Source organism: Brachyistius frenatus, unplaced genomic scaffold (genome assembly GCF_029030835.1).
Source record: "Brachyistius frenatus isolate BFR_SWC_R1_liver_20210118 unplaced genomic scaffold, ASM2903083v1 Contig_51, whole genome shotgun sequence".
NCBI classification, from domain to species: Eukaryota; Metazoa; Chordata; class Actinopteri; family Embiotocidae; genus Brachyistius; species Brachyistius frenatus.
In genome coordinates, this window is record NW_027210650.1 from 2,771,484 (window position 1) to 2,795,958 (window position 24,475).

The following is a 24,475-nucleotide window of genomic DNA, read 5'->3' on the forward strand; positions in this document are numbered from 1 at the left end:
AAAAATGTTTGCAGTGTGTGCAGGGTGCATTATCCTGCTGAATGAGGCCGCTGCCATCGGGGAATAGTTTGATGAAATCCACGTATTTGTTAAGCTCCTCCGGCAACAAATCCTTCATCCGACCGTACTCTCACATTCCCTGTTTATTTCGTCTGTTTTGCATCTCGTTCTGACAGTACAGAGAAAGAAAGAAATTACTGGTGCCAAAGACAAACTTATGATGCACAGTTTTTTGTTCAGAATCAATTAAAGGCAGTTCATTTCTCCAGTAATTAATGAGGCCTTCTTTTTGTTGAGAAATAGCTTTGATGTTTTTGACCAGCAGAAATATCCAAAATCCAAAAATAAGCTTTTTATAAAACTGCAAATCTTTACAAACAAATCTTCAAACTGGAGAAGCTAAAACAGGCAAATGTTTGGAATATTTTGTTGAAAAATTACCAAATGATTGAGTGATTATGAAACTTGCCAGTCTCAAATGAATCAACTAATTGATGTAACAAGTTTTTTTCAGCTCAGCTACATCAGATAGATCACTAGTTTGAAATGGAGGTGTGTGGATTTGAGGATTGCCTTTTGTATTCAGAGTTGTAAACACTCCAGCTAGTCAACAAATCGAAGCTCATCATTAGTAGCCTGAAGTTTGTTTGAATGTCAACATTTGAGGGGTTTTTGGTGCATACATTTTTGTTTTCCTCCTCACGGGTTTGTTTTTTGAACACCGCAAGACACAAGGATGCAGAAAGCAAAGAAGCGAAGCACAAATCTCTAGTTCATGCCCCCGATGAAAAAACAAGGGGCCGTTTTCATGAGCAACACTCTCTCACCTCCTCTCCTCTCCCTCTCACCCCCTCCCCCCCCTCACCCGTATCTCCATCTCTCCATCCCCAGGAGCTGTGGCTTCTTTGTCACAGGTCTGTTGAGCAGTAGGGCCTGTTGCTCGCTCTCACTCGAGCTTTTCTGTCGCCCTCATCTCTGTACTGTTTGTGGTTTGACTCATACCTGAGCCTGCCATGTGAGCCGCTTGATCCCGTCGACCCCTCCCCCCCTGTCTCTTGCTCTCCTGGGGGAGGCCATCAGCCAACTGGGGCCATTTGTCTACATGTAATGGAGGTCTGAGGCTGTGGAGCGAGGTGAGGCCCCTCACGGCCCAGTGGAGAGGGACAGCCACGACAGATGCCAAAACACTCCTGAACGTGTGTGTGTGTGTGTGTGTGTGTGTGTGTGTGTGTGTGTGTGTGTGTGTGTGTGTGTGTGTGTGTGTGTGTGTGTGTGTGTGTGTGTGTGTGTGTTAGAGCAGCTCTGTCACACTGTCAGTAGTGGATTAACACAATTAGATATGCATACAGAGTGACAAAGTCAGACGTTAAACCAGATGCACAGATATGATCTTAAGCCCGTGTTTCAGATTACAGTCCTGGAACAATGTGTACTTAATTAAAAAAAAAAAAAAAAAAACTGGATCATTGTTTATTTAATTTGGCTGTAACTTAATTTATTTGTTTTAATGGAAATTAGAAAGAGGAAGTGGAAAGTGGTAAATAAAACATTTAAACCTCTATCTCTCCATTTCAATCAAACATAAATCCTCATCATCATTATTGATGAAAGTGCTACAGGATCATTATAAGGCTGGCAGTCGCTGGAAAACCCACACTTGATGCTTAACATAAATAAATTGATTCGCAAGAAAGTAATTGCATATGAGATTAATACCGCCTGCTCGCTGCAAGGAAAAAAAAAAAAACTAGGGTTGCATAAAAGCTGCACAGTTGGGCAAGATGTTTCTGAGCAGCTGTCCTGCCTGCCAGACTCTCTTGTGGACCGCAGCTCTTTTCTGGAGAATAATAATGGAAAAAGGAAATTGGGTTGGAATAAAAAATAAATAAATAAATTAAAAAAAGCAAAGCAGTATAGGATGCGGGAGTAAACATAAAAGCCAGACAGAGACGGAGACGGAGGCATGTTCACACATCTGATTTGTCCACATTTTTTAGCTCTGTGGTCTGATAAATCCCCGCACCGTGCCAGAGACGTCGCATGCCATCGTTACAAGGCAAGCCTCAGACAGCTGCTCGTAACACCACTGAGAGATGGGGAGTGGAATAAGGATGAATGAGATGTAAATTTTTTTTAAAAAACAACAAAACAAAACACACCAAAACAAGAAATTACCTCTTTTAACCAAATTCTTATCTCCCTCTTCCTGGTCGCTTGATATAAATGTAAAGCCATTCTTGGTAATTGGCTTACTTTTAATTTCTTCCCTGCATCATGTGGTCTTTGATCCCCGAGGCCTGGCGAACCGCTGGGAGCAGTTAGATGTGCTGAACAAGCTGTGGAACAAAGTTTTGTGTGACCCCCACTGCACCAGCCCTGATTACAGGCAGAGAGAGGAGAGAATGCTCAACAGGGGAGCACATTAAAATCAACTAGCAAGGGGGGGAAATTATCTCCTGCTCCCTGTAAAACTGATGATATCTGAATTTGCTGTGGATAATATTAGAAGAAACTTAGTTAGGGAGGTGGAGGTGCAATTAAGTACAGACTGGTCTTTTTTTTTCTTTTCTTTTTCTTTTTTTTTTTTTTGGGGGGGGGGGGGGGTAAAGAGATAAAGCTTGTTATATCACTTTATACAGTGTATTATCACAGTCTATATCCTCCAGGTCCGTCTCCGGCTACCAGCACTGTCCTGTATATTCATGCTCTAGACTTTCTTAAGCGGCAGGTAAAGAAGCTAAGCTCCGGATTGTGTCCCTGTTTAAGAAACGGTCCTGGGAAGTCACCTGGGATTCATTCAGCGCTTTGGACACTTCCGATCTACCCGCAGCCCTGAAGAGATCCATAATTCATGGCTGTGTGTCCAGGATGTCGCCGCTCCAGCGAGCTAGCATTAAATATTTACCGTAGATCATAAGCTGCAGCCATTGAGAGCTGCTTGCCCCCTTTCGGAAGACTGTTTTCAGTCCCAGCATGCCCGAGGAATCCCTAATGAGCCCGGTGACCTGGGCCGTTTTGAAATATTTGAAAATCAATCAGTCCGAAGATGGTTCTCAAAAGTCATCACGCTGTAAATGCTAACAGCACAAGGTAGCTATATGCCGCAGACACAGCATATCGCTATCTGTGTCAAATGCTTTCCCCCGCCTGCTTCTGTGCAGCTACAATGAGAGTTTGATAAGCGTTTTTTTTTTTTTTTTTTCATTTGTCTGCAAAACTGTATCCAACATATTTTCTGCATGGGCTTTTGAGCACACACTATTTGCATCTTTTTTTTCACCCCTAAATGTCTCATCAGCTTTCTTGCTCCCTTCATCAGTCACAGTGGGTATCCTGATCCCCCACTGATGAGATAAAGGTCAGGATGGAGGAACAAGTGGATGGAGAAGTGGAGTGGGTTGGATTGGAGGAGGAGAGAAAGAGGAGATCATCAACTGTGAAACAGGAACACAGCTGAAATTTGCATGACAGGGGTCGGAGTTTTCACACTTGTGTACAACAAACAGAAAGATTGACAGTATCTCTATAGAAGAAGCTGTTACTGGCAGGCCGGGGTGTCGTGCTATTTGTTTAAGTTCTGTAGCGCACCTGTGACACCTGACAGTAAAGTTCTGTGTTTCTGAGGTTGTGTAACTGTTTGGTGGCAAGTTTATTTACAGAAGTCAATCATGTATATTTCTATTACTTTAATTGAATAAAGTCAACAATATAATACTGCTCTTTTCAGCGGTTGTTTGAAGTTCATCTAAAGTTTTATTGTGCAGTTTTAATAAAAAAAAAAAAAATAAAAAGCTCCTGTAATTGTTTCAGAACAAAAATGTTTCTCACGACTGAAAAACCAGAAGGCTTTTAATTTGAAACAGATAAAGGAAGTGTTTTTAAGAGGGCAAAAGAGAGGGACTCAAGAGAACTGCCAACATTTTATTTATTCGCTTTGCATTGTTCTTGTGCACTCCGACACCGCTGCATCTATGATTGCAGGGGGATGTTTTTGTTGGTTATTGATTCCCTAAGATCTCTGTTATTCCAAATTTAGTGCTGCTAATAGATCTGGAAGCTTCAAAGAAAACATCAAAAAGAAAATCAAACTGAAATGCCACAGAGTACAGAGTGGGCGGGAGCCACAACCATTTGAATGATATTGATTTGTTTCTCAAACAGAGTATTTTTTCTGACGGCCAGAGCTTCCTCATGTTGCTCTGACAGAGATTTGTACTTTTGTGGAACAAATGACGGAAATTAGCATTTATCTTTTTAGGAATACATGCATTTAATGTTTACTATATATGTGTGTGTGTGTGTGTGTCTTCTCAAACAGCTTCGGTGTAGTAGTTGCGAGTCTATCAGGGAAGATGACCAAGAATCACTTCTGCAAATTATCACATTCAGCATGTGGTGAAATCATAGACTGTATCTAAAAGTGGACGCAGCTTCCTGTTCTGAAGAATGAGGCCGATGCGGAAGTGCCTTGAGCTGCAATACCACAGAGTGCCACTAGAGGTTGGCTCGAAAAAGCCTCCAGCGCCATAAACTCCCATTCAACTAGTCTCATTAAATTCTCAGTCAATAAAATGTCTCCACGAGTTAACTTGGTTTTGCTAGCTAAAGTCGTCCTTCTTATTAGTTTTCTGGACGTCCATCTGAAAATAATCCCAATTATAAAAATAAGCTTCAAAAAGCAGTTTTTTTAGGCCGTTCACAAACCAATGGGTGACGTCGCTGCTGGTTGCTGCTCGGGTGGAATGGATGGAGTGAACTGCAGTAGGAGAACACAACAGAATAGTGTATGGACGAATAAGACCGGAGGAAAAGATACATGTGGATAATGCCTCCCCAGTTGGAACGTCTCGTCTCCCTCCAGAGTGATGAACAGGCTCAGATATTTACAAAATATTGATTGTGAACATCATCATGGGGTTGTAACACCAGGCCGGGGGGGGGGGGGGTAGGAAAAGGGAGGATTTCTTCCCCCCGCTGGTTGGTACATCGATGAGGGGAAAGTCCAGGGAACGACTTGATAAAGACAGCAAGACACCAGGTATAAGCGCCCTATAGGACATATGCTGAAAAATGGATCTGTGTTTATTTATTCAGGGATCATTTCAGCAGTCAATAAGGAAGATGCTGTTGTCTTCCGCCAAAAGGGGGTTTTGCTGCCAAAAATGCATACCACTGGAAGCAGAGCGGTACAAATAGCCAATTAAAAACTGCGGGTTATTATGCAAGGCTATCATATTTGAGTATAAGAAGTATGAACAGGAGCGGATGTCGATATTTCTGCCCTGCCCAGTCAGCACTTACACATTATTTACACATTGTAAATCGATACGCCTAATGCTGCTTGAACAGCGTAATTACAGTGTTAAAATGTTTAATGCCCTTTTCATCCCATGGATCAAGTGTGAAGACATAACCGAAACTTCAGAAATACTTAACTCTAATTAGGCAGTCCAACACTACCTTTGAAGTTTCAAAACGCATCATTTTGATCTTTCAAGGGTTTTTTTTTTTTTTTTTTTTTAAATTATATATCAGTGAGTCCAACAGATGTATTGCACCTATCCTGACCCCTGTTCCTGATTATGTATTCAAGGCAATCTAGTCATCTTAAGTCTGAAAGTAATCGCGTATTCACTTTGATTTTGTGTGTTTGTTCCCTCCTCAGTGCCATCACTCTGGACAACACGCTGGTCATCTTGTCCACGGTGGCGCCGGATGCCGGGCGCTACTACGTGCAGGCGGTAAACGACAAGAATGGAGAGAACAAGACGAGCCAGCCCATCACCTTGTCAGTAGAGAGTGAGTAGTCACCTATATACACATACAGATATCGACTGATTAAGACAGCTGACGGATGAAGAGGCACAGTGAGAATTTTCAACAATAGTTGTGCAACACATTTAGATTTAAGATGTTATGAAGTGATATTTTAACACACATGCACTGAATATGAGTTTTGTGTTACTTTCCACTCCACTGCATCATCATATGTTTTAAATGTAAAATCTTAAGTTTTAAAATAGAAGTAATTATATCTGTGGAATAAATGTAGTCCAGAAGATTAAGAGATTTCAATCACAAATGTAGCACAGTAGAAATCTCAAGGATTGTGAAGTAAACATACAAAGGACAACAAACAAACATGTTAAATTTGTACCCCACAATACTTATCTCCCAATTGGCAAATAATATAATATACTGTATATGTGAACGTAACCTTCTCAAAGGGGCCTGAATGCATTGAGCCCTTTTAATTTGATACGCAAAAGTGTATTTTCCTAATAATATTATGATATTGTTCAGTACGTTTTTGAAGGCAGTTTTAAATCCAGTTTTACTCACTATTTTTACATTGTTTTTTAAAAATAGTTTTATTAAAGTATTTGAAGGCCTCTGCCAACACTGTGACATCCGAGAAGCTCATCCTTTGTGATCTGATTTCATTTTATTGCACTGAAGTGTGTCTGCAGCAATATTCACACATTGCTGCAGACATACACACACACACACACACACACACACACACACACACACACACACACACACACACACACACACACACACACACACACACACACACACAGTAAAAGGAAGCTACAGGGGCAGAGGCACAGACAGACTGTTCTACTGCCAAGTAGTTCTTAATATTCACCAACATCCTTAGCTTCCGCAACAAAAAACACAAGATACACAAATCAAACCAATTCAGCCGGCTTCAGCTCAGCAGAGTGAAATATAAGAGGAAAGCTAACAGACAGCATCTTATGACATGGCAGACTGGAGTTCATTATGGAAGTGAATGAGGAGGACGAGGGTAAGATATTATAGTTGACAACACAAGGGAGCAAAAATAGCCTGTGGCACATATTGAGAACAGTGAGTTGATTATGAAAGTGCTAGAACACACACACACACACGCACACACTCGCACGCACACACACACACACACACACACACACACACACACACACACACACACACACACACACACACACACACACACACACACACACACACACACACACACACACACACACACACAAGTTCAAGTTACATGGGGAGCTTTGCAGGAGGTCTAAACTCAGCAGGTCTGATGGAAACATGCCATGCATTTACATGAACATTCCTCACGTGCTCCACACACACACACACACACACACACACACACACACACACACACACACACACACACACACACACACACACACACACACACGCACAAACACGCACTGACACACGAGGCTGTTAGGAGAGTCGCGTGTGCTGCAGTGAGTGGTTGCATTTTACCGTACGTGCACGTGTATCTGTCAGTATCTGCTACAGCAGCTGTTCCTGCAGCGACGCCTCTGACATTGCATTTCCCATGAGCTTTCCTGGCTCCGACAGTACTTGCCTAAGACTTGGCAAGAGCGAAGGACAAGGAGAACTCTGGGAAGAGAAGAGTGTTGTTTAAATTACATTTTTCATGCTCAGGACAAAGTTTTTAAAAAGTTCATTATAACTTCAGCAAGCAACACGCACAAAAAAAAAAGAAAAATAGGCTGTTTTGCCACTGATATTGTTTGAGCTACTGAGGGCTGCTTTTGTTCTTTTAGAAGAATAGTTCAACATGTTTTTTTTTAAGAATACACAATTATTCTTTCTTTCCAAGAAAAAAGGTCGATATGAGCCTCATGTCAGTGTGTTAAATACAGAGCTAGAGTCAGGAAGCTCCTTGCCGTAGATAGAATAAAGACTGGAGACAGGGCTCTGACTCTAATATGAAAAACCTCATTTACCAGCACTTAAAAAAAAATGCAGTGTATCTCAACAAACATTTGTGCTTTTAGATATGAACTAAATCTAAATCCTGCCAATAAAGTCTGAGTGCATGGACTGTGAGCAGATTCAGTCATGTTGCGCAGTTTGAAATTGTATTGTTGGTCCACAACAAAACCAAAACCATTAGTTATAGCCAGGCACACTACAAAGCTGTTCTCTGCGATTGGGAGAGAGATGAGCGTTTTCCAGTAAATATCTCCAATGCGTAACTCCCAAATAGTTGTTTTTTTTACCTTTCTGTTCTTGAATAATTTAATCCAAAACTAACCAAATGAAGAAAAAAAAACTGTCTGCATGTGGTGCTTGGATGTGCAAAATGGTGTTTTAAGTTCAAGTTTTAACTTTCGTGGATCTAACAGTTTGAATTGAAGAAAGCTAAGGCTCTCAAGAGGGCGATAATTTAAAAATTCTTTAATAATTTATGGTTATTTAATCCTAGTAAAAAACAAACAAACATGCTTTTACCTGTTCTTTACCTGTTCCCATGTACAGGGTGACTGTTTGTAATTGGTCCATACTGATCATATGACTACTGACCAACAGATATAAGGAACAGCCCAAAGGCAACTATATTGTACTTGAGTGTGTTTGAATTATTGAGTTAATTGGAATTGTCTCCCTCTTCAACACTAAGAAAATGTACTTTTATATACATTGCGACTGTAAGACAGAGCTGTAGACAAGCTAACCACCTGTCTCCTGCTCTGGACACACAAATTTGAGATTAATAGCAATGTTGTCATCTCAATCTTGGGAAAAATTGGTATACTTTTAAGTACACGATTAATATTTAATATAGGACTTACTGTACAGATATGTCATAATTAAAATTGGTGTGTTTGAGTGTGCGTGCGTGCGTGTGTGTGTGTGTGTGTGTGTGTGTGTGTGTGTGTGTGTGTGTGTGTGTGTGTGTGTGTGTGTGTGTGTGTGTGTGTGTGTGTGTGTGTGTGTGTGTGTGTGTGTGTGTGTGTGTGTGTGTGTGTGTGTGTATGGCTGCACACATAGTCTGCATAAAACATCCAATGACCCCAGATTGTTAAAATTGAGTTATGACAGCCCCTGTAGCTACATCTGACATGTGCAGCCACAAGCACACTCCCAGGGCATGTTGGGATTGACGGATTAGTGTGAGTTTATCGCAGACATAACACGTCTCAAGCAACACACACACACACACACACACACACACACACACACACACACACACACACACACACACACACACACACACACACACACACACACACACACACACACACACACACACACACACACACAAACAAGGCTCTCATTGCCATGGGCTGCACACACACACACACACACACACACACACACACACACACACACACACACACACACACACACACACACACACACACACATAGCAGTATACTCACCTCTTAGGCTTCATGTTGGTCAAACAGTATTTTCCTTTCCTGTCTCTGGTTCTCCAGCAGATATCTTATTATACACAGTCAGTGCACTGTCTCATCCTATTCGGCCCATCTCTCTGTCAGAACTCAGATACAGTGTGTGCACTGGTCAGTTCCAATATTTCACGTCAATGAGCAGCCACAGGAGTGGAAATGAAGTTTATAGGACACCACAATCCAGAAAACCACAAAAATCCGCCAGTGGACTCACCACATTGTCTCTCTGCTAATTATATCCGGTTCTATCAATCAATCAGTCTCATGGCTCTCAAGCTTAACAACTCCATGTGTGTGTTTTTTTGTTGTTTGTGTGTGTGCGCATGTGTGTGGTGATGTGTTCGTCTGTCTAGATGTCGGCGGTCCGGCAGATCCCATCGCCCCCACCATCATCATCCCTCCCAGGAACACCAGCGTGGTCTCGGGCACCTCGGAGGTCACGATGGAGTGCGTGGCCAACGCCAGGTAAAAAAAAGTCCTGAACCTGCAGGGTGATAGACCACTGTTAAAGGGTCAGTTCACTCAAATCTCTGAGTACAATCTAAAAGAGGGCATTTTATAGGGGAAAAAAAGTAGTTCCATTGAAATGACTCAGGATAAGGCTGTAAGGGTAGAAACAGAATTTACAAAATCTCGGTAAATAAAACGAAAACTCTTCTGAGTATATGTTTATTTTTCTTTCTTTCTTTGTTTGTACTTTGTGTAAGCTTTTAGGCCCTTTGTGTAACACCTGAGCTGTAGATTTATAATCTGCATTTGTCCGAAATTTGAGAATTGTAGATAATAATAATAATAATAACAAAAGTTGGTTTGTGATTTGGGCATACATTTTCTGTGCCCATTTGTTCTATTTGAAAATGGCAACATGCTGGTGTATTCATATAATAATCACCAAAGCCAAAGAAAAAGCAGACCCAGTGTGCTGTCTTCAAAATATTTTATACCCTGTCACATGGAGCCAATCTCTGGCCAATCGCAATGTTCAATTGCAGTGATAATAGTCAACAATAAAACGGTAACAGCTGACCCGAACTTTGCAATCTGAATCATTTAAAGCAGAATGAAAAATGTAACCGCAGCCATTTTTTTATCTAAATACATTTTGGAGCAGCCGTCAACGGAATCATTTAACGTCAAGTACAAAAGAAAAATCAAATTGCTTTTGGGACAAAGAAATTAGAGCACATCTGACGCTCTGCTTTCCTGTCCGTAGACCTCTCATCAGACTGGGTATCTCATGGCGTAAGAACGGCGTGCTGGTGACGAGCGGTTTGAGCGACTTCAACCGAAGACTGACCATCCTCAGCCCTTTGGTGATCGACGCCGGCTACTACGAGTGTGAGGCCATCCTCCGCAGCAGCAGCGTGCCGGTAGTCAGCGCTGGAGCTTATCTGCATGTACTTGGTGAGGATTATTCAGTTCTTGGCTGGAATCTTTCAAATATTATCACTTGTAGCATAAAGGATGTCATCTCCCTTTCTTCACGCAATTCACACATATTCTTAGAGGACAGAATCAAGGCAGTATTAAAGTAATTAAAACACCATTTACATACATTAATATCAATTTCCACCTATCACCTTGGAGGTTTAGTCAAACATTGCATTGCAAATTGTATTTCGGTCTTTAATGTACAGTTGTAGCCTGGACTGTTTCCAGTTGTTGCAGCACTTCGAGTTAATTTGAAAATATTAGAGCAGCCTTTATCCAATCGGCATTGACCACCATATGTTGGTCCACGAACTTTGTGCGCCGAAAGCTCAAGGCTCCGCCCACCTTAAGGTAAGAGCAATAGGTGGGCGGAGCCTGGTTGGTGCAACATTAAGGAACCATGAAGAAAATGTGCTCAAAAAACACGTTCAAATGAGCCCAGTATATTGTTTGTTTTTGATATTCACACTACCTGTCTCAGTGTTTCCCCATTATTTGACGTGCTTTAGATGCTTTTCAATTGGTAAACAATTCTGTAAACACAGAATAATGTGATCAGTCATAATGCAAAACTCTGGTATGTGCTTTCATATCGGCACGACAACGTGAATGAAAAGCCCACGTCTACATTCGCCTTCATACATCAGTCACATCTGTGGAAGAAAGATGGTACGAAATTAAGTAAATATTTCTGGTCTCACGACATGACTGTGGCAGAAGCGTAAATGTGAAGTCATGAGGCGGAAGAAAAGGTTTTATTGATTTAAAAGGGAGAAAAACGAATGGCTGCCCTTAAGAAACTGTTTAATAGCATTGCTTGAGTCACTTTCATTCCATTCCACTGAAATACTTTGATGTTTTCAAGGTTGTGATGTGATTCAAAGCCCAAAGGTGTGGTGAACTTTTCCCTTGATAGTGCTAATGGAGTCTTCCCTCTCCCTACCTCCCCATGAGTTTGAGGAACAGTCGAAAACCATTACAGAAAACCAATTACTGATTTCATCTTCATTATGAGATGTTTGCTCCCAAAATGAACACATTTTAAAGCAAAAATATATATATATATATAATGTGACATCCTTTAGAGGTGCTGTCAGTTATTGTTTTACGACATATTTTGGGGGCTTTTGTGCAAGCTTAAAATCTTGTTTTACCCTCCGTTTTTCTTTTTCACTCCGTCTGTCAGAGCCACCACAGTTTATAAAAGAACCAGAGAAACACATCACAGCTGAGATGGAGAAGGTGGTGGACATTCCCTGTCAGGCACGGGGTGAGTACTCTTTGTGTATTCGTGTGTGCATTTTAGTGTTAGAATATAAGAGCATGTTATATAAACCCTGTAATGCTAAAACTATTCTGACTTTAAATGACTTTATACTGAAAAAGACATGACCTATTTTCTGTAAATCAAACCGCCCTCTGCAGGAGTGCCCCAGCCAGACATCGTGTGGTATAAGGATGCGTTGCCTATTGACCCGGTGAAGACACCCAGGTACAGAGTGCTGGTGGGAGGCAGCCTGCAGGTGAACGGCCTCCTGCCCGACGACACCGGCATGTTCCAGTGCTTTGCCAGAAATGTGGCAGGAGAAGTTCAGACCAACACATACCTGGCTGTTACCAGTGAGTGCTCCCTTAGCTTTTCCAGAATTTATTTTTCCGAAGATAATTTCAGCTATTAAAGATGTGTTTTATTAAAACTCAGCTTGAACTGTTTTACAGTTATGTGTTAAATCTTCACACAGGTCTCTCAAGCCCCTTTGTCAGATTCAGAAATGACTAGTTGTAATACAATAAACAGAGGGAAATAATTATAATCCAGAAGTTGGAAGGAGAGTGGGGCAATTTCGTGCTTTGGACTTTTGTGGACTTTATAGAAATTACAGCAACTTAATTAACAGAAAACAACTAAAAATATGTTTTTATTTTTTGTATTTTTCAAGAGAGGGCTAAGAAAGTTTAACTTCAGTACTGGTCCAGAACATAGACCACCATACTTTAATAAAAATGGACATGGTCTCCAGGTCTGAAAAGTGAAGCCAATGCAGAAGTGGCTTAAAGTGCAATACCACTGAGGGCCACTGGGGGCTGCCTCCAATTCTTCCATAATAGATATTAGGCCTCAAAAAAGGAGCTGTTTGGAAGTGTATCTGGTTTGATTGACACGCCTGGGTGTGCAAACAGGTTTCTGGTACAGGAAGGTTGAATTAACGTCCTCGGATTCTCAGTCAGAATTTGTCCACAATACCCACAAAGTCAGTTAGCAAATATGAGCATGTTAATATGCTCCTGTTAGCATTTAGCTCAAAGTGCCTGGGTACATCACAGAGCTCCTAACACGTCTTGTTATTTGTCCAACCCCAAAAAATGGAAAGTCTGTTCAGACCAAACTGAACAAGACAAGTGTAAAGAATTTGCACTGCAATGTATAAACGTGAACTGTGCAACTGAGATGATTTTTTTTTTTTTTTTTAAACAGCAGAAACAGACAAAAAAAAAAAAAAAAGTTACGTGAGAAAAGGGACTAAGCTACGAACGTTCACTCAATGACCTGATTTACTGTAAACTGCTTTGAAACACTGCAAGAAACACTCACCGTGGGACATAGAATCGAGAGGAAACCTAGCCGCTCCTTTTTTTTTTTGATGAAAAACAATGAGATTCGGTTATCAGAGAATTGACACAGAAACTGTAACACAGGGAAGAGAATTTATATGTAAACGTTGTATTTGCTTTCTCTCAGTAATTAAGAACTGTGTTTAAATCTCTGGGACTTCTTATATAGACTGACAGTAAGGCCTACTTTACGCTACCTCGATAAAGACTCAACATTAATACCATGTTTGCTGCGAAAACTCTGCTCACCTAAAGGACAGGAACATTTGTTTTTTTGTTTTTTTTCCCCGACTTTGTTCCACTGCTAGAAATCACTGATAATTTTACACTCGCTGTGCATTTGTTTGGCAAGTTTCTGACATCTAATTTTCTTCACCTTGTCTCAGTCGCTGCTGCCTTCACTCCACACGCCTTATCAAAATTCATAATATTCTGTCTCGCTAAATCACCCCTTCCATTCCTATTTTCCTCCCTGACACCGTCTCCTCTTCCTCTCTCTCGGTCTCTCTCCCTCTTCCCTTCCAGATCTTATCATCTCCCTTTTTTTCCTCTCTGCATTCATGTTCCCACGACTCCATCTGCCCCACTCCCTGTGTCATTAGATCAACTCTGTTCCTGTGACAAACTCCTCCTTTCCTCTGGGAGCGATACAGTTTTCTGTCATCCTATAAAAGCATTGATTTATTGCATATCACAAATAGGTATTTTAGTTATCTACAAATTGCCTTCTCTGTCTGTCTATGCCTCTCCCGCAGTCATTTTCCTTCCCTCCTTTCCATATATTTGCTATCTCTCTGCCGCGCGCAAAAAATAGACCGGCAGCAGACAGTTATGGCACCGAGGTGAAGGCTGTGCGAAGCCGCTTAGAATTAGCGGGACAAAGCATCGACTAAACACCGAGATGCAGCAGGCTGGTGCTCACAAGGAACGCGTTTGAAGTGGGGCTTTGCCACCGACAGTTATTCTCTCACCTCCATAACCCTCTTACCTCCTCTCGTTACTGTACTGAGCTCTCTTTATTCTGTGTGTGTGTGTGTGTGTGTGTGTGTGTGTGTGTGTGTGTGTGTGTGTGTGTGTGTGTGTGTGTGTGTGTGTGTGTGTGTGTGTGTGTGTGTGTGTGTGTGTGTGTGTGTGTGTGTGTTTGTCTCCCCTCAGGCATCGCCCCGAATATCACAGCCGGACCCTCTGACAGCACCGTGATCGACGGGATGTCAGTCATCCTGCACTGTGAGACCTCTGGAGCTCCAAGACCAGCTATCACCTGGCAGAAAGGTCTCCTTTACACACTTACACACACACACACACACACACACACACACACACACACACACACACACACACACACACACACACACACACACACACACACACACACACACACAGGACTAGGATGTCTGTTATCTATTACACATGGGACCATAGTTTACCGTGGCTTAACAAATAAAGCCTGATTGGATTCCTTCACCAGGATTTACCTTGTGCCGGGCTTTTCATGTTTGCATTCCAATAGAAGATCAGGAAAACACTGTCCTTGTTTTTCACAATCCTCATTCCTCTCTTTGTTTTTCATTGTTGTCCCCGAATGCCTCCGTTTTTGTCCTCCCTAAATTCTGTCTGACCTTATTCTCTGTTTCTGTATCCTCTTCCTTAAAAGTTTCTTCTTCTTTTTTTTGGCCTGTTCACACATTTAAGGTGAGCATGTGTTGGCCAGCGGTTCGGTCCAGATGCCTCGGTTCACGCTGCTCGAGTCCGGCAGCCTGCTCATCTCCCCTTCACACATCTCTGATGCCGGAACCTACACCTGCATGGCGAGCAACTCCAGGGGCATCGACGAGGCATCCGCCGACCTCATTGTCTGGGGTGAGTCTGCAGGGAGTAGACAGACAAGGCCCTTTTTTGCATCCTTTAAAAAAAAAAAAAAAAAAAAAAAAAAAAAAAACACTCGCCTGATGTAACGTGTCTGAAATGGCCAAAACAATCCTTCACAATCATTCCCTGTGTGGTTAAAACCAGGACGTGGACGAGTAGTGGAAGTGAGAGAGCTGTTGAGCAGGAAGCAAGGTTGTACCATATCATAATACAGCCATGCTCAATTCTTTCAAATACCAACGCACTCTTCTGTGCACGTTGGAGTCATCATTGAGGTGTATTCTCCAAGAAGCCATCAAGAAACAAAATACAAAGCAGCAGCATGTCATTTCAACTGAAATTAGTTTTCTGAAATTCATTTGTCTTTTTCTTTTTGTCTAATATTGTTCTTCTCTTGCAGGAAGGACATTTAGTGTTTCGTGTTTTCTCTCCACTTACTTTCCTCATGTCTTTTTGTGTCGACAGCTCGCACCCGGATCACCACCCCCCCACAGGACCAGAGTGTCATCAAAGGAACTAAAGCCATTATGACCTGTGGAGTCACACATGACCCCAGTGTAACTGTCAGGTAAGGGTGCATTCATAAACATAGAATTTAGTGAGGTTACGTGTATTTATTTAGCATCATTTATATAGACTATTTCTAGTCATAGAATGAACAATATAATTAAAATCCGGACCCAAAAAAAACCCACTGCAGAGTCTAAACATTTGGGTGTTGAACTTTCTTGGTTTACACACATGGTTTTAAGTACCAAACACACATTCAATATAGTTTCACATACCCTCTCTTAACTTCTCTCTGGAGTTTCTACCAAGAACAGGCTTGTTTGTGTCTGTGTCTTTAAGGCTCATTGATATCAGTGACATCACAAACTTACAGAAATCCAAATGACACAGTTGCTAAATACATGCTGCATGCATTTCTCTGTGGGTTTAGCTTTTTGACACTTGAACAGTATTTGTGGAGCTCCTCAACCTGCTTTAGAATCAAAAAGACATGGTGATTGTATACAATAGGGCACCTTTAAAGGATAAATCTGGCATAAACCTCTATTTTACTTTGTGTTAACAAATAAAGAGAACAAAACAAAACAGTGACTTAGTCTATCTGAATAATTCATGGTTTCATTTTTAGATGAAGTAATTCCCTGATCACTGCACAGCACTTCTTTTTGCAAATGTTACTCAAGCAAGTGTCTGTATTGCATTTATAGGGAACTGTTTTTAGCCATGTGTTCAATACATATTTTGTGTACTAGTGAGGACAGCAGGACTGTGTATATTGGATCGACTCATCCCCCCAGTGTGTTTCATCGATGTGTTTTTGATTGTTTTGGGCAAAACTGGATCTCTCTGGCACAGAGGAATAAACTATTTCAGGCCATATTTATTAGTAGGATACACTAATTGTTTGTTTGGATTTTTTTTTTTATGGGATTTTGTTTTCCAATAGCAACAGCAAAGAAAAAAAAAAAGAAATCTGGAATGTTGCCAAAGTTATCCTCTAAATGTGTCCACAGTGTCCGCAAATTTAAAAGAGTTTCAGAATGTAGGAGCCACAACCTCAAAGCTCTAATCTCCTCTGGTTTCAAGGGAGGACTGAGATTCACCCTCACAAGCACTGACAGGAAGACCTTGGAGACCTTTTCTAATGTGCAGTGTTTGGGTGCATCACTGTGCAGACAAATCTTGGATACTGGATTTGATAGGGAGTTAATGTGAAGCTATCAAGACAGGTTAGGGGACATGTTTAGAAGCCCTGCATTAGCATTCTGGGCCAGTTCAAAGGGATCCAGCGATGTCAACAAAGGGTGCATGTAAGTCACAATAAGAAAGTGCTCCTCGACCACCTCCATGTTTGAACTGCCGTCCCAAACCAGTGCAACACGTGACCCCTCCCAACAGAAGATTTACTTCACGAGTAGCCTTGTATTCGACATCAGTGGCGATCAATAGATCACTCTGTCCCTTTCTACTCCGAGGAGAAAGCTACATCTGAAGCTACGTTGGAGCGGCGCAGTTTTGATGGATGTGAATCCGTTGTTTGATATGCAGCTTTCAGTCGCTATGATATGCATGCAGGGCAGCTCTGATGGGGAATTTGAAAAGACGGAGGGGAGGAAGATGAAATAAATCACTATTAGTATGTTCTTCCTGGATTTTGGTGTAATATAAATCAACCAAAACATCAGTTTACTTTTAAAAAAGAAAAAGAAAAAATGAGGTAACCTCTGTTGAGTAGCAATGGAAATTATGATTTAAGTACTGGAAATCTGCCAGAAACTCGTTTTCATAGATACTTTTTGCTGACTTAATTGGGCACTAAAGAAAAGTATGTGGAGAACGCGCTTCATCAAAACAGTAGGAGTACCATTGACACCGACTGGGCAGCTATACATTTGACAAGCACCCAGCTTTTGGTCCTGCACTCCACTTGAGTTTTTGTTACCTTCAAATAGCTACAATTTTCCATTTAACTTTTAAATCAGTGACGATAATGTCTCTGTCCACTCGTTCCGTTCAATCTTTAAGCAAAAAATTTTAAAAAAGCAATTACAGCAGCCATCCTCTTTGATCAAGTGAATCCCAGGAACATCTCTCTTTTTGTTGTACTCCTTGCTGAAAATGAGGAGTGAAGTTGAAAACTGAAACTGAGCAGTATATTAAGCTGTTGCCATCACTTTTCCAACGTGTCATAATTTTTTATGATAATGATCAGGACTGAATGCGCAGATTCCTAATTAGTAGAGTGGAATGAAAAGCTTAAAGGTACTTTAAGAGTGAATAATAAGCGAATACATAATTTACCTTTTGTTCCACCTCGAAAGAAAGTTTTTGTTCAGGTCCACTGGCGACTCTCCTTTGACTCGGTATGCAATTAAACTTGTTTTAAAATGGGGTTTTTTTGTGTTCAGTTTGAACACAGATTTTCCCTTTGATTTGTAAGCATTCGTCATGATAACGTTTTAGATTTTATCATTGCTCACTCTGTCTCAAACTATTTCAACAAGGATTTCCTTGTTCCTACATCCTGTGTTTCCCTTTCAAGAAAATGTCTGTCTGGTTGAAGTAAATGGAAAACTCTCCCCTCCCTGATTGACATTGATTGTTCCCTGAATACATATTTCTCTAAAATGCCGCGTGGGAAGTAATATTGTATTGTGAGTAATTGTAATAATGGGAAAACATGTGAATACCACTGAGGTTGATAAACACCCCAATTTCCCTTTGAAGAGGGATTTGAACTGATTGATGCCGTTGAAGGAGTGGACGCACCAGGTGATGATGACGCTAATAAACCGGCCGGCTGACTCACGGCTTTGTATTCCAGGCACGTCTGGGAGAAAGAGGGCTCGGTGATCAACGTCCAGTCCATCCCCCGCATGCGGCTGGATGCAGACGGCACCCTCCACATCTCCCAGACCTGGTCGGGAGACATCGGCACGTACACGTGCAAAGTCACCTCTGTCGGTGGCAACGACTCCCGCAGCGCGCACCTCCGAGTCAGGTAACCCTCCTCGCCTTCATCACTCGCCTGACTTTCTGTTTGTCTTCTTTTCTCTCTCTCTCTCTCTCTCTCTCTCGCACTTCCTTCTCCAATATTCTCCAGAGCAAAGACATAGGAAGGAACATGTTCTTTGAAGAAAGTCAGACCCATGAGCCCTTACACCACCGTCAACCTTTCACTGCTATTCTGCCTCTTCTTATTGACACCTCTGACTCATTTCCACTTAAATGACGCCTGTTCTTCCTCACCTCCCTTGTCCTCATTCTCACATGACACACTTCCAGCCCCCCCGGGGGGACACATCCTCCCACTCCCCTGTCTGTCAAAGTATGCATACACACACACACACACACACACACACACACACACACACACACACACACACACACACACACACACACACACACACACACACACACACACTTGTACTCACATGAACCCCTCTGTAATGTTCCTGTCCTCAAATTTCCCTCCATGGTGTTGCCTGCCTCTGTTGTACGTTTGGCTGTTAGTCAGCACAGGACGAGTAGATTGATTCAGTAATTGTGACATCCAACTTGCTCTTTGCTGAAACTGACTGACTTCCTGTCTTTGTTTATCCCGCCATCAGCCGTCTCGTTGGCTGGCTCCCTTTTTGACAGAGTTATTGTCTGTATCCATTCGTTGCTATAAGGTTTATCTATCAATCTGTCTGTGCTTATCTGAATTTATGGCTGAATGAATTAATGATCCCTAGCTTTTGCTCATTTATTCATGTCTCCGCCCGTGCGTTTCCCTTCTATCTGTCTCCATATGGCTTTCAATCCACCACCCCCCCCCCTGCCTCTGGTGATATCCATCTCGTTTTGTTTGCCTGCGTGTCCATCTTGACAAGGAACCGTCTTTGCCGTCTTGTCTCACCACATTTCATCACCTGTCTCAACTGATCTCTGTGTTATAAAAGATTCAGCTTTAGCTGAGATTTGTACAAGTGCTCGGAAATGCTCGGTTACTCTTTTGGCCCTGTAGCTTGTTTGCCGTGATAGAAGAGATTGTTTTATTTATCGGCGCTGTCCTGATGTTCCCTGCAGGCAGCTGCCCCACGCCCCGGAGAACCCGACGGCCGTGCTGAGCAAGTCTGAAAAAAGAGCCATCGACCTGGCCTGGGCCAAGCCGTTTGATGGCAACAGTCCCCTCATACGCTACATCCTGGAGGTCTCCGAGAACAGTAAGTCACATGACATCCAGTCTGCTCCTGTCATGCATCCGTCTATTGCATCCTTATGGGCTTCTTTGTGTCAGTTTACATAACTTTTAAGGACCATAAATCTTTTATAATGACTTGGGTTTGTGGAAGGGGGAACTCGACTTATGGGATCAACATTGCAGCAATGAGTAAAAATAAAATGTTGAATGTTTTTTTTTTTTTTTTTTTTTTTGATGCAGTGGGACTCCTGTGATGCCAATGTTTTTCCCAAAGAGCTTAAATGCAAAGCAAATACAGCAGCGAACTTATGAGCAGATGAAAAAGAATTCAAGAGCGTGATCAATACGACTAATTAAGAATGTCCATCATTGCTTTTAATCTGCAGTTGGACGTGTGTGTGTGTGTGTGTGTGCTACGCTACGCTACAGACGTTCGTTTATTTAATTCGAATTTTACAAAATGACTGCAGGCATGGAATGGAAAATCCTTCAGAATTACATTTCTGAGATTGTGGCACTCCTTACTTAGCAAAATAGAAGGCGAATGGTTAACACAGCAATAAATATGGTGTGTGTGTGTGTGTGCATGTGAAACTAGTTGTAAAACCTTATTTTCTTTGTTCCAGATGCGCCTTGGGCCATCCTGCTGGCAAATATCGAACCAGAGTCCATAGCAGTGACGGTCAACGGCTTGATCCCGGCTCGCTCCTATCAGTTCCGCCTCTGTGCCGTTAATGATGTTGGGAAGGGGCAGTTCAGTAAGGAGACAGACCGGTGAGCTAAAGACATATCCTGTATCTATTGCTGTCATCCTAGAATAAGATAATAACAGCTTTTTTGTCCCTTTTATTCAGGTTATAGAATATAAAGAAATGGAAAAATAGGGACTTTAAGCTATATTATTCCTTCGTCCTTCCAAGGACAAATAAAGGATTTTTTTTTTCTATTCTAGGGAAGCAAAACCTTGTTGAAAACCTGCCTCGATGGCGATGTTTTATTAGCACACCATTTTAATTGGCGATAGCCATGAGAAACATCAAAAAAATATAAATATAAAAAGGAAATCAAAGAACTTTGTGGTTGTTGGTCAACAGCACATTGTGTTCATGAAATCTGTTTCCTAGACAACCAGATTGACTGATCCCTTCAGTCAAGAGTCAGTGAAGAGGGATATAAGTGTAAGCCTACCAAAGCGGATACGCACACACACACACACACAAACATGCACGGTCGCATGTAAACACACATTCTCACACACACAACAAACATCCACTCTGCTCTCACGTTGTGGAAGCCGCGGGAGGGATTTAGGTCTGAGGCAAGATCAGGTCTGGCCTCTCTGCACAACTTCAAGCGCTGATTCCCCCAGCCTGTCCCCCCACCTCCCCCGTCCCCCCACCCTTCCACCAGTCTGTCGCCACCTCATACTGCCATCTCCTCTCCCACCAAAGGAGAGCCAATGGGGGGGGGTGCTCTCCGTCTGTTTGTTACAGTGGGACCAGCGCAGAAAACTCTGTGACACCATTTGGTCACTACCACTGATCTCGCTCCCCATCTCGTGAACGCATCTTCTCCCGAGGCACACGGGGTGTTTTGTCAGGGTCAATAAATAGCTGTCAGGTGGCTGGATAGCCCAGCTATCCCACGACTTTCTCAGATGTGGTATTAAGGCGAGCAAAAGCACACAAACAGTGGTTGGGGTTTTTAACAAAGGAAATGAAATGGTAAGAAAACAGCTGAGAGACAGAAAAAAGGTGTTTTTATTAAATGTTTCAGTGGAAATTCTGCCTGTATTTAACTTTAGATTGATGTGCCTCCTTTCAGCTGTCCGTCACACTTTCTCAAAGCTCTTGGTTGTTGTTGTTTTTTTTCTCCCTTAAAATACACTTAAGCCCCATGTTCATAAGGATTTTTATAAAGAATTGAGGTCCTCTAATTCTTTCCATGTCTACATGTGTGTGTTCTGCAGTGTCTCTCTCCCGGAGGAGCCGCCCAGCGCTCCCCCACAGAACGTCATCGCCAGCGGTCGCACCAACCAGTCCATCATGATCCAGTGGCAGCCTCCGCAGGAGAGCCACCAGAACGGCATCCTCAGGGGCTACACCGTCCGGTATATCCCCCGTTGTTGTTTGTGTTATTTGTCAGTTGTGAAAAATTAGTATTCACACTTTCTCTCCGAACGAATATTTAGAAATATGAAGGCAATTTAAAGTGTATTGGACAGTGTAAAACTTCAGACTCCACAGTTTCAGTTAACACTACTGCAGGTAGACATATTTTTATGTGACAGAAAAGTTTATAACTGGTTTGACATAAGAAAATTTACATTTTAGCAGCACTAACAGGCGAAGTCAGCAATATGCCATGCTGACTGTAAATCCTCTGAACATGTAATTAGTTTGGTTTTCTGTCAGGCTTTTTATTCATTACACCCAAATGAAACAGCAGGTGCTTTCCAGACAATAGTCAGTGCTGTCAGGCACTTTAAAGTGCTGCTTCGCTGGTGCTTTGTCTCCCCCTAGCAGGGTTTCTCGTGTACTACTCGGCTGTAAGCACTGTAACGTGTGCATCCTACAACCAGGGCACAAACAAGACTGCAGACACATGAACCCTCATCCAGAAAAGGTTTCAGTCCAGCATTCAGACTTCATGTGTGTCCATCTCAGGTACCGACTCACTGGGCTGCCTGTGGACTACCAGATCAAGAACATTTCCAGCCCGGATGTGACCAACCTGCTGCTGGAGGACCTCATCATCTGGACTAACTATGAGATCGAGGTGGCGGCTTACAATGGGGCCGGTTTGGGCACTTTCAGCCATAAAGTCACCGAGTGGACTCTCCAGGGAGGTGAGCACTCATATCGTCAGTCTTACTGATCGAAATCACTGCGGACATTTTGACTATTTTCTTTCTTGATTATTTAATGTGTCGTTTTTATTAAGTCTGCATTTGTAAGTGTTGAATTTAATCAAGCTTCTCTGGGTGTAATAGCCTGCATGTGCCGGAGCAGCTGGCGTTATGTATTTCTGACTAAAAATAAAAGCCAGCGCTGACTCTTGTCCAACTACATTACCGTGGAGTCCCATTTGTAAGGCCCCTACAAAGGTGTGACATGCCCCCCCCCCCCCCCGCCCTCCCCCCACACCCACACACACCCACCCCACCCCACCCCTAAAATCCATAAGTAGCTCACACAGTCACAAACAAACCCACAAAGAGCCCCGGTATTAGGTGTGAGTGTCAGACAGAGAGTGATGGCAGCATCTGCCCTGACCTGTGCAGCAGCGATCAATACTGACATCAAAATAGATGCAGGGCAGACTTCAACTGAAAGGCGCTCTCACACCCTTGTTTCTTGCCTTTCCACTTCTTTTTTTTTCTTCCCTCTCCTCCCCTTTCTTCCTCCTGTCTCCCTTTTGTTTTTTTTTCCTTCTCCTTCCTCCTCCTCATCCATCCCAGTACCGACCATCGCTCCGGGCAACGTGCAGGCCGAGGCAGTCAACTCGACGACGATCCGTTTCACGTGGACAGCTCCTAACCCTCAGTTCATCAACGGCATCAACCAGGGCTACAAGGTCAGTGGTCGCCGCGGTGTCGTCACCACCAGCCATCACTTCCATTGACGGAACTGTCAGAGCTCAACTTGTAGTATCACATGTTGCGGGAAGGAGAGAAAAGCCACGGGGCAAACAATATTCGGTGCCACTGTGAACAGTGGACCGTGTTCGCCCATTTGTCAGTCGGAGGTCATTGTCTTTATCTCTACAGTCATTCCTCACATGTTTTATTGTGAAGCTGCTGCACATATTTGATGAATGTCTTCATTATTTTGTCACGGTTTATTGAATGTAGTCCATCTCTGTCGCTGGTGTATACCTGCACTGAAATGAACGCAGCCCACAGGGAATCACAAAGCCCCACATCCACGGGGTGGTTCTATTTCTTTGTTGATTCCATGGAGACGTAATTATGTCATTGTTTTTTTCCGTCTTTCTCTTTTTGTCTGTTTTCAATGGTGCTCCACAAGCCTTACTTAGCTCGGGTGGAGGGGGTCACTGAACAAACCCCATCTGGATTTTAAATAACAGATTTTTTTACTCTTCGGAGAGATTTCAGACGCAAGGAGAAAAATGGAGATAAAGTATATGGAAGGTAATGGAAAGTGTGGCAAAGGAAGAATCTGGAAATAGGCTGTATATATATATATATATATATAGAGAGAGAGAGAGAGAGAGAGAGAGACAGACAAAAAATGAGTATAAGTATGGCAGACAATCAAGCGTTTATTCATCCGACGTCCTCCTGCCAGCTCTTTACTTCCCTGGACGCTTCCTCACTCGGAAAACTGGAAACCACCCAGTGGCCTCGCCGTTGGGACTCATTACCCCAAGTAGCTAATTGGTCAATGCAGGTTCCATTTGTAGATGCCATGTGGTATACAATGAACATGCCTATCATGCCTCCATTGAGCCTCAAGTCTCTCTTTCCCCTAACCAGTCCTTGTGTCCCAGGCAAATCCTCTTCAGGGCATTTTTTTCTAAATATATGTGGGAGAGCTGTGATGCCAAATAACTCTCCGTCGTGTCTCAGGACGACCAGCGAGACATGCTACTG

The 24,475-nt window shown here is 42.5% G+C and overlaps 1 protein-coding gene across 7 annotated transcripts in view; it reads left to right on the forward strand.

Annotated features, from left to right (window-relative positions):
• Window positions 1-24,475, forward strand: part of sdk2b (sidekick cell adhesion molecule 2b) — a 247,209-nt gene that overhangs the window by 188,626 nt on the left and 34,108 nt on the right. For all 7 annotated transcript variants that reach the window (XM_069704629.1, XM_069704632.1, XM_069704630.1 and 4 more), the window contains exons 5-18: window positions 5,666-5,799; window positions 9,605-9,716; window positions 10,465-10,655; window positions 11,869-11,952; window positions 12,108-12,302; window positions 14,451-14,567; window positions 14,988-15,155; window positions 15,630-15,732; window positions 18,499-18,675; window positions 19,746-19,882; window positions 20,487-20,634; window positions 21,830-21,970; window positions 22,527-22,708; window positions 23,321-23,436. In XM_069704629.1, the coding sequence (XP_069560730.1) occupies window positions 5,666-5,799; window positions 9,605-9,716; window positions 10,465-10,655; window positions 11,869-11,952; window positions 12,108-12,302; window positions 14,451-14,567; window positions 14,988-15,155; window positions 15,630-15,732; window positions 18,499-18,675; window positions 19,746-19,882; window positions 20,487-20,634; window positions 21,830-21,970; window positions 22,527-22,708; window positions 23,321-23,436 (2,005 nt within the window). The remainder of the gene's footprint in view (window positions 1-5,665; window positions 5,800-9,604; window positions 9,717-10,464; window positions 10,656-11,868; window positions 11,953-12,107; window positions 12,303-14,450; window positions 14,568-14,987; window positions 15,156-15,629; window positions 15,733-18,498; window positions 18,676-19,745; window positions 19,883-20,486; window positions 20,635-21,829; window positions 21,971-22,526; window positions 22,709-23,320; window positions 23,437-24,475) is intronic.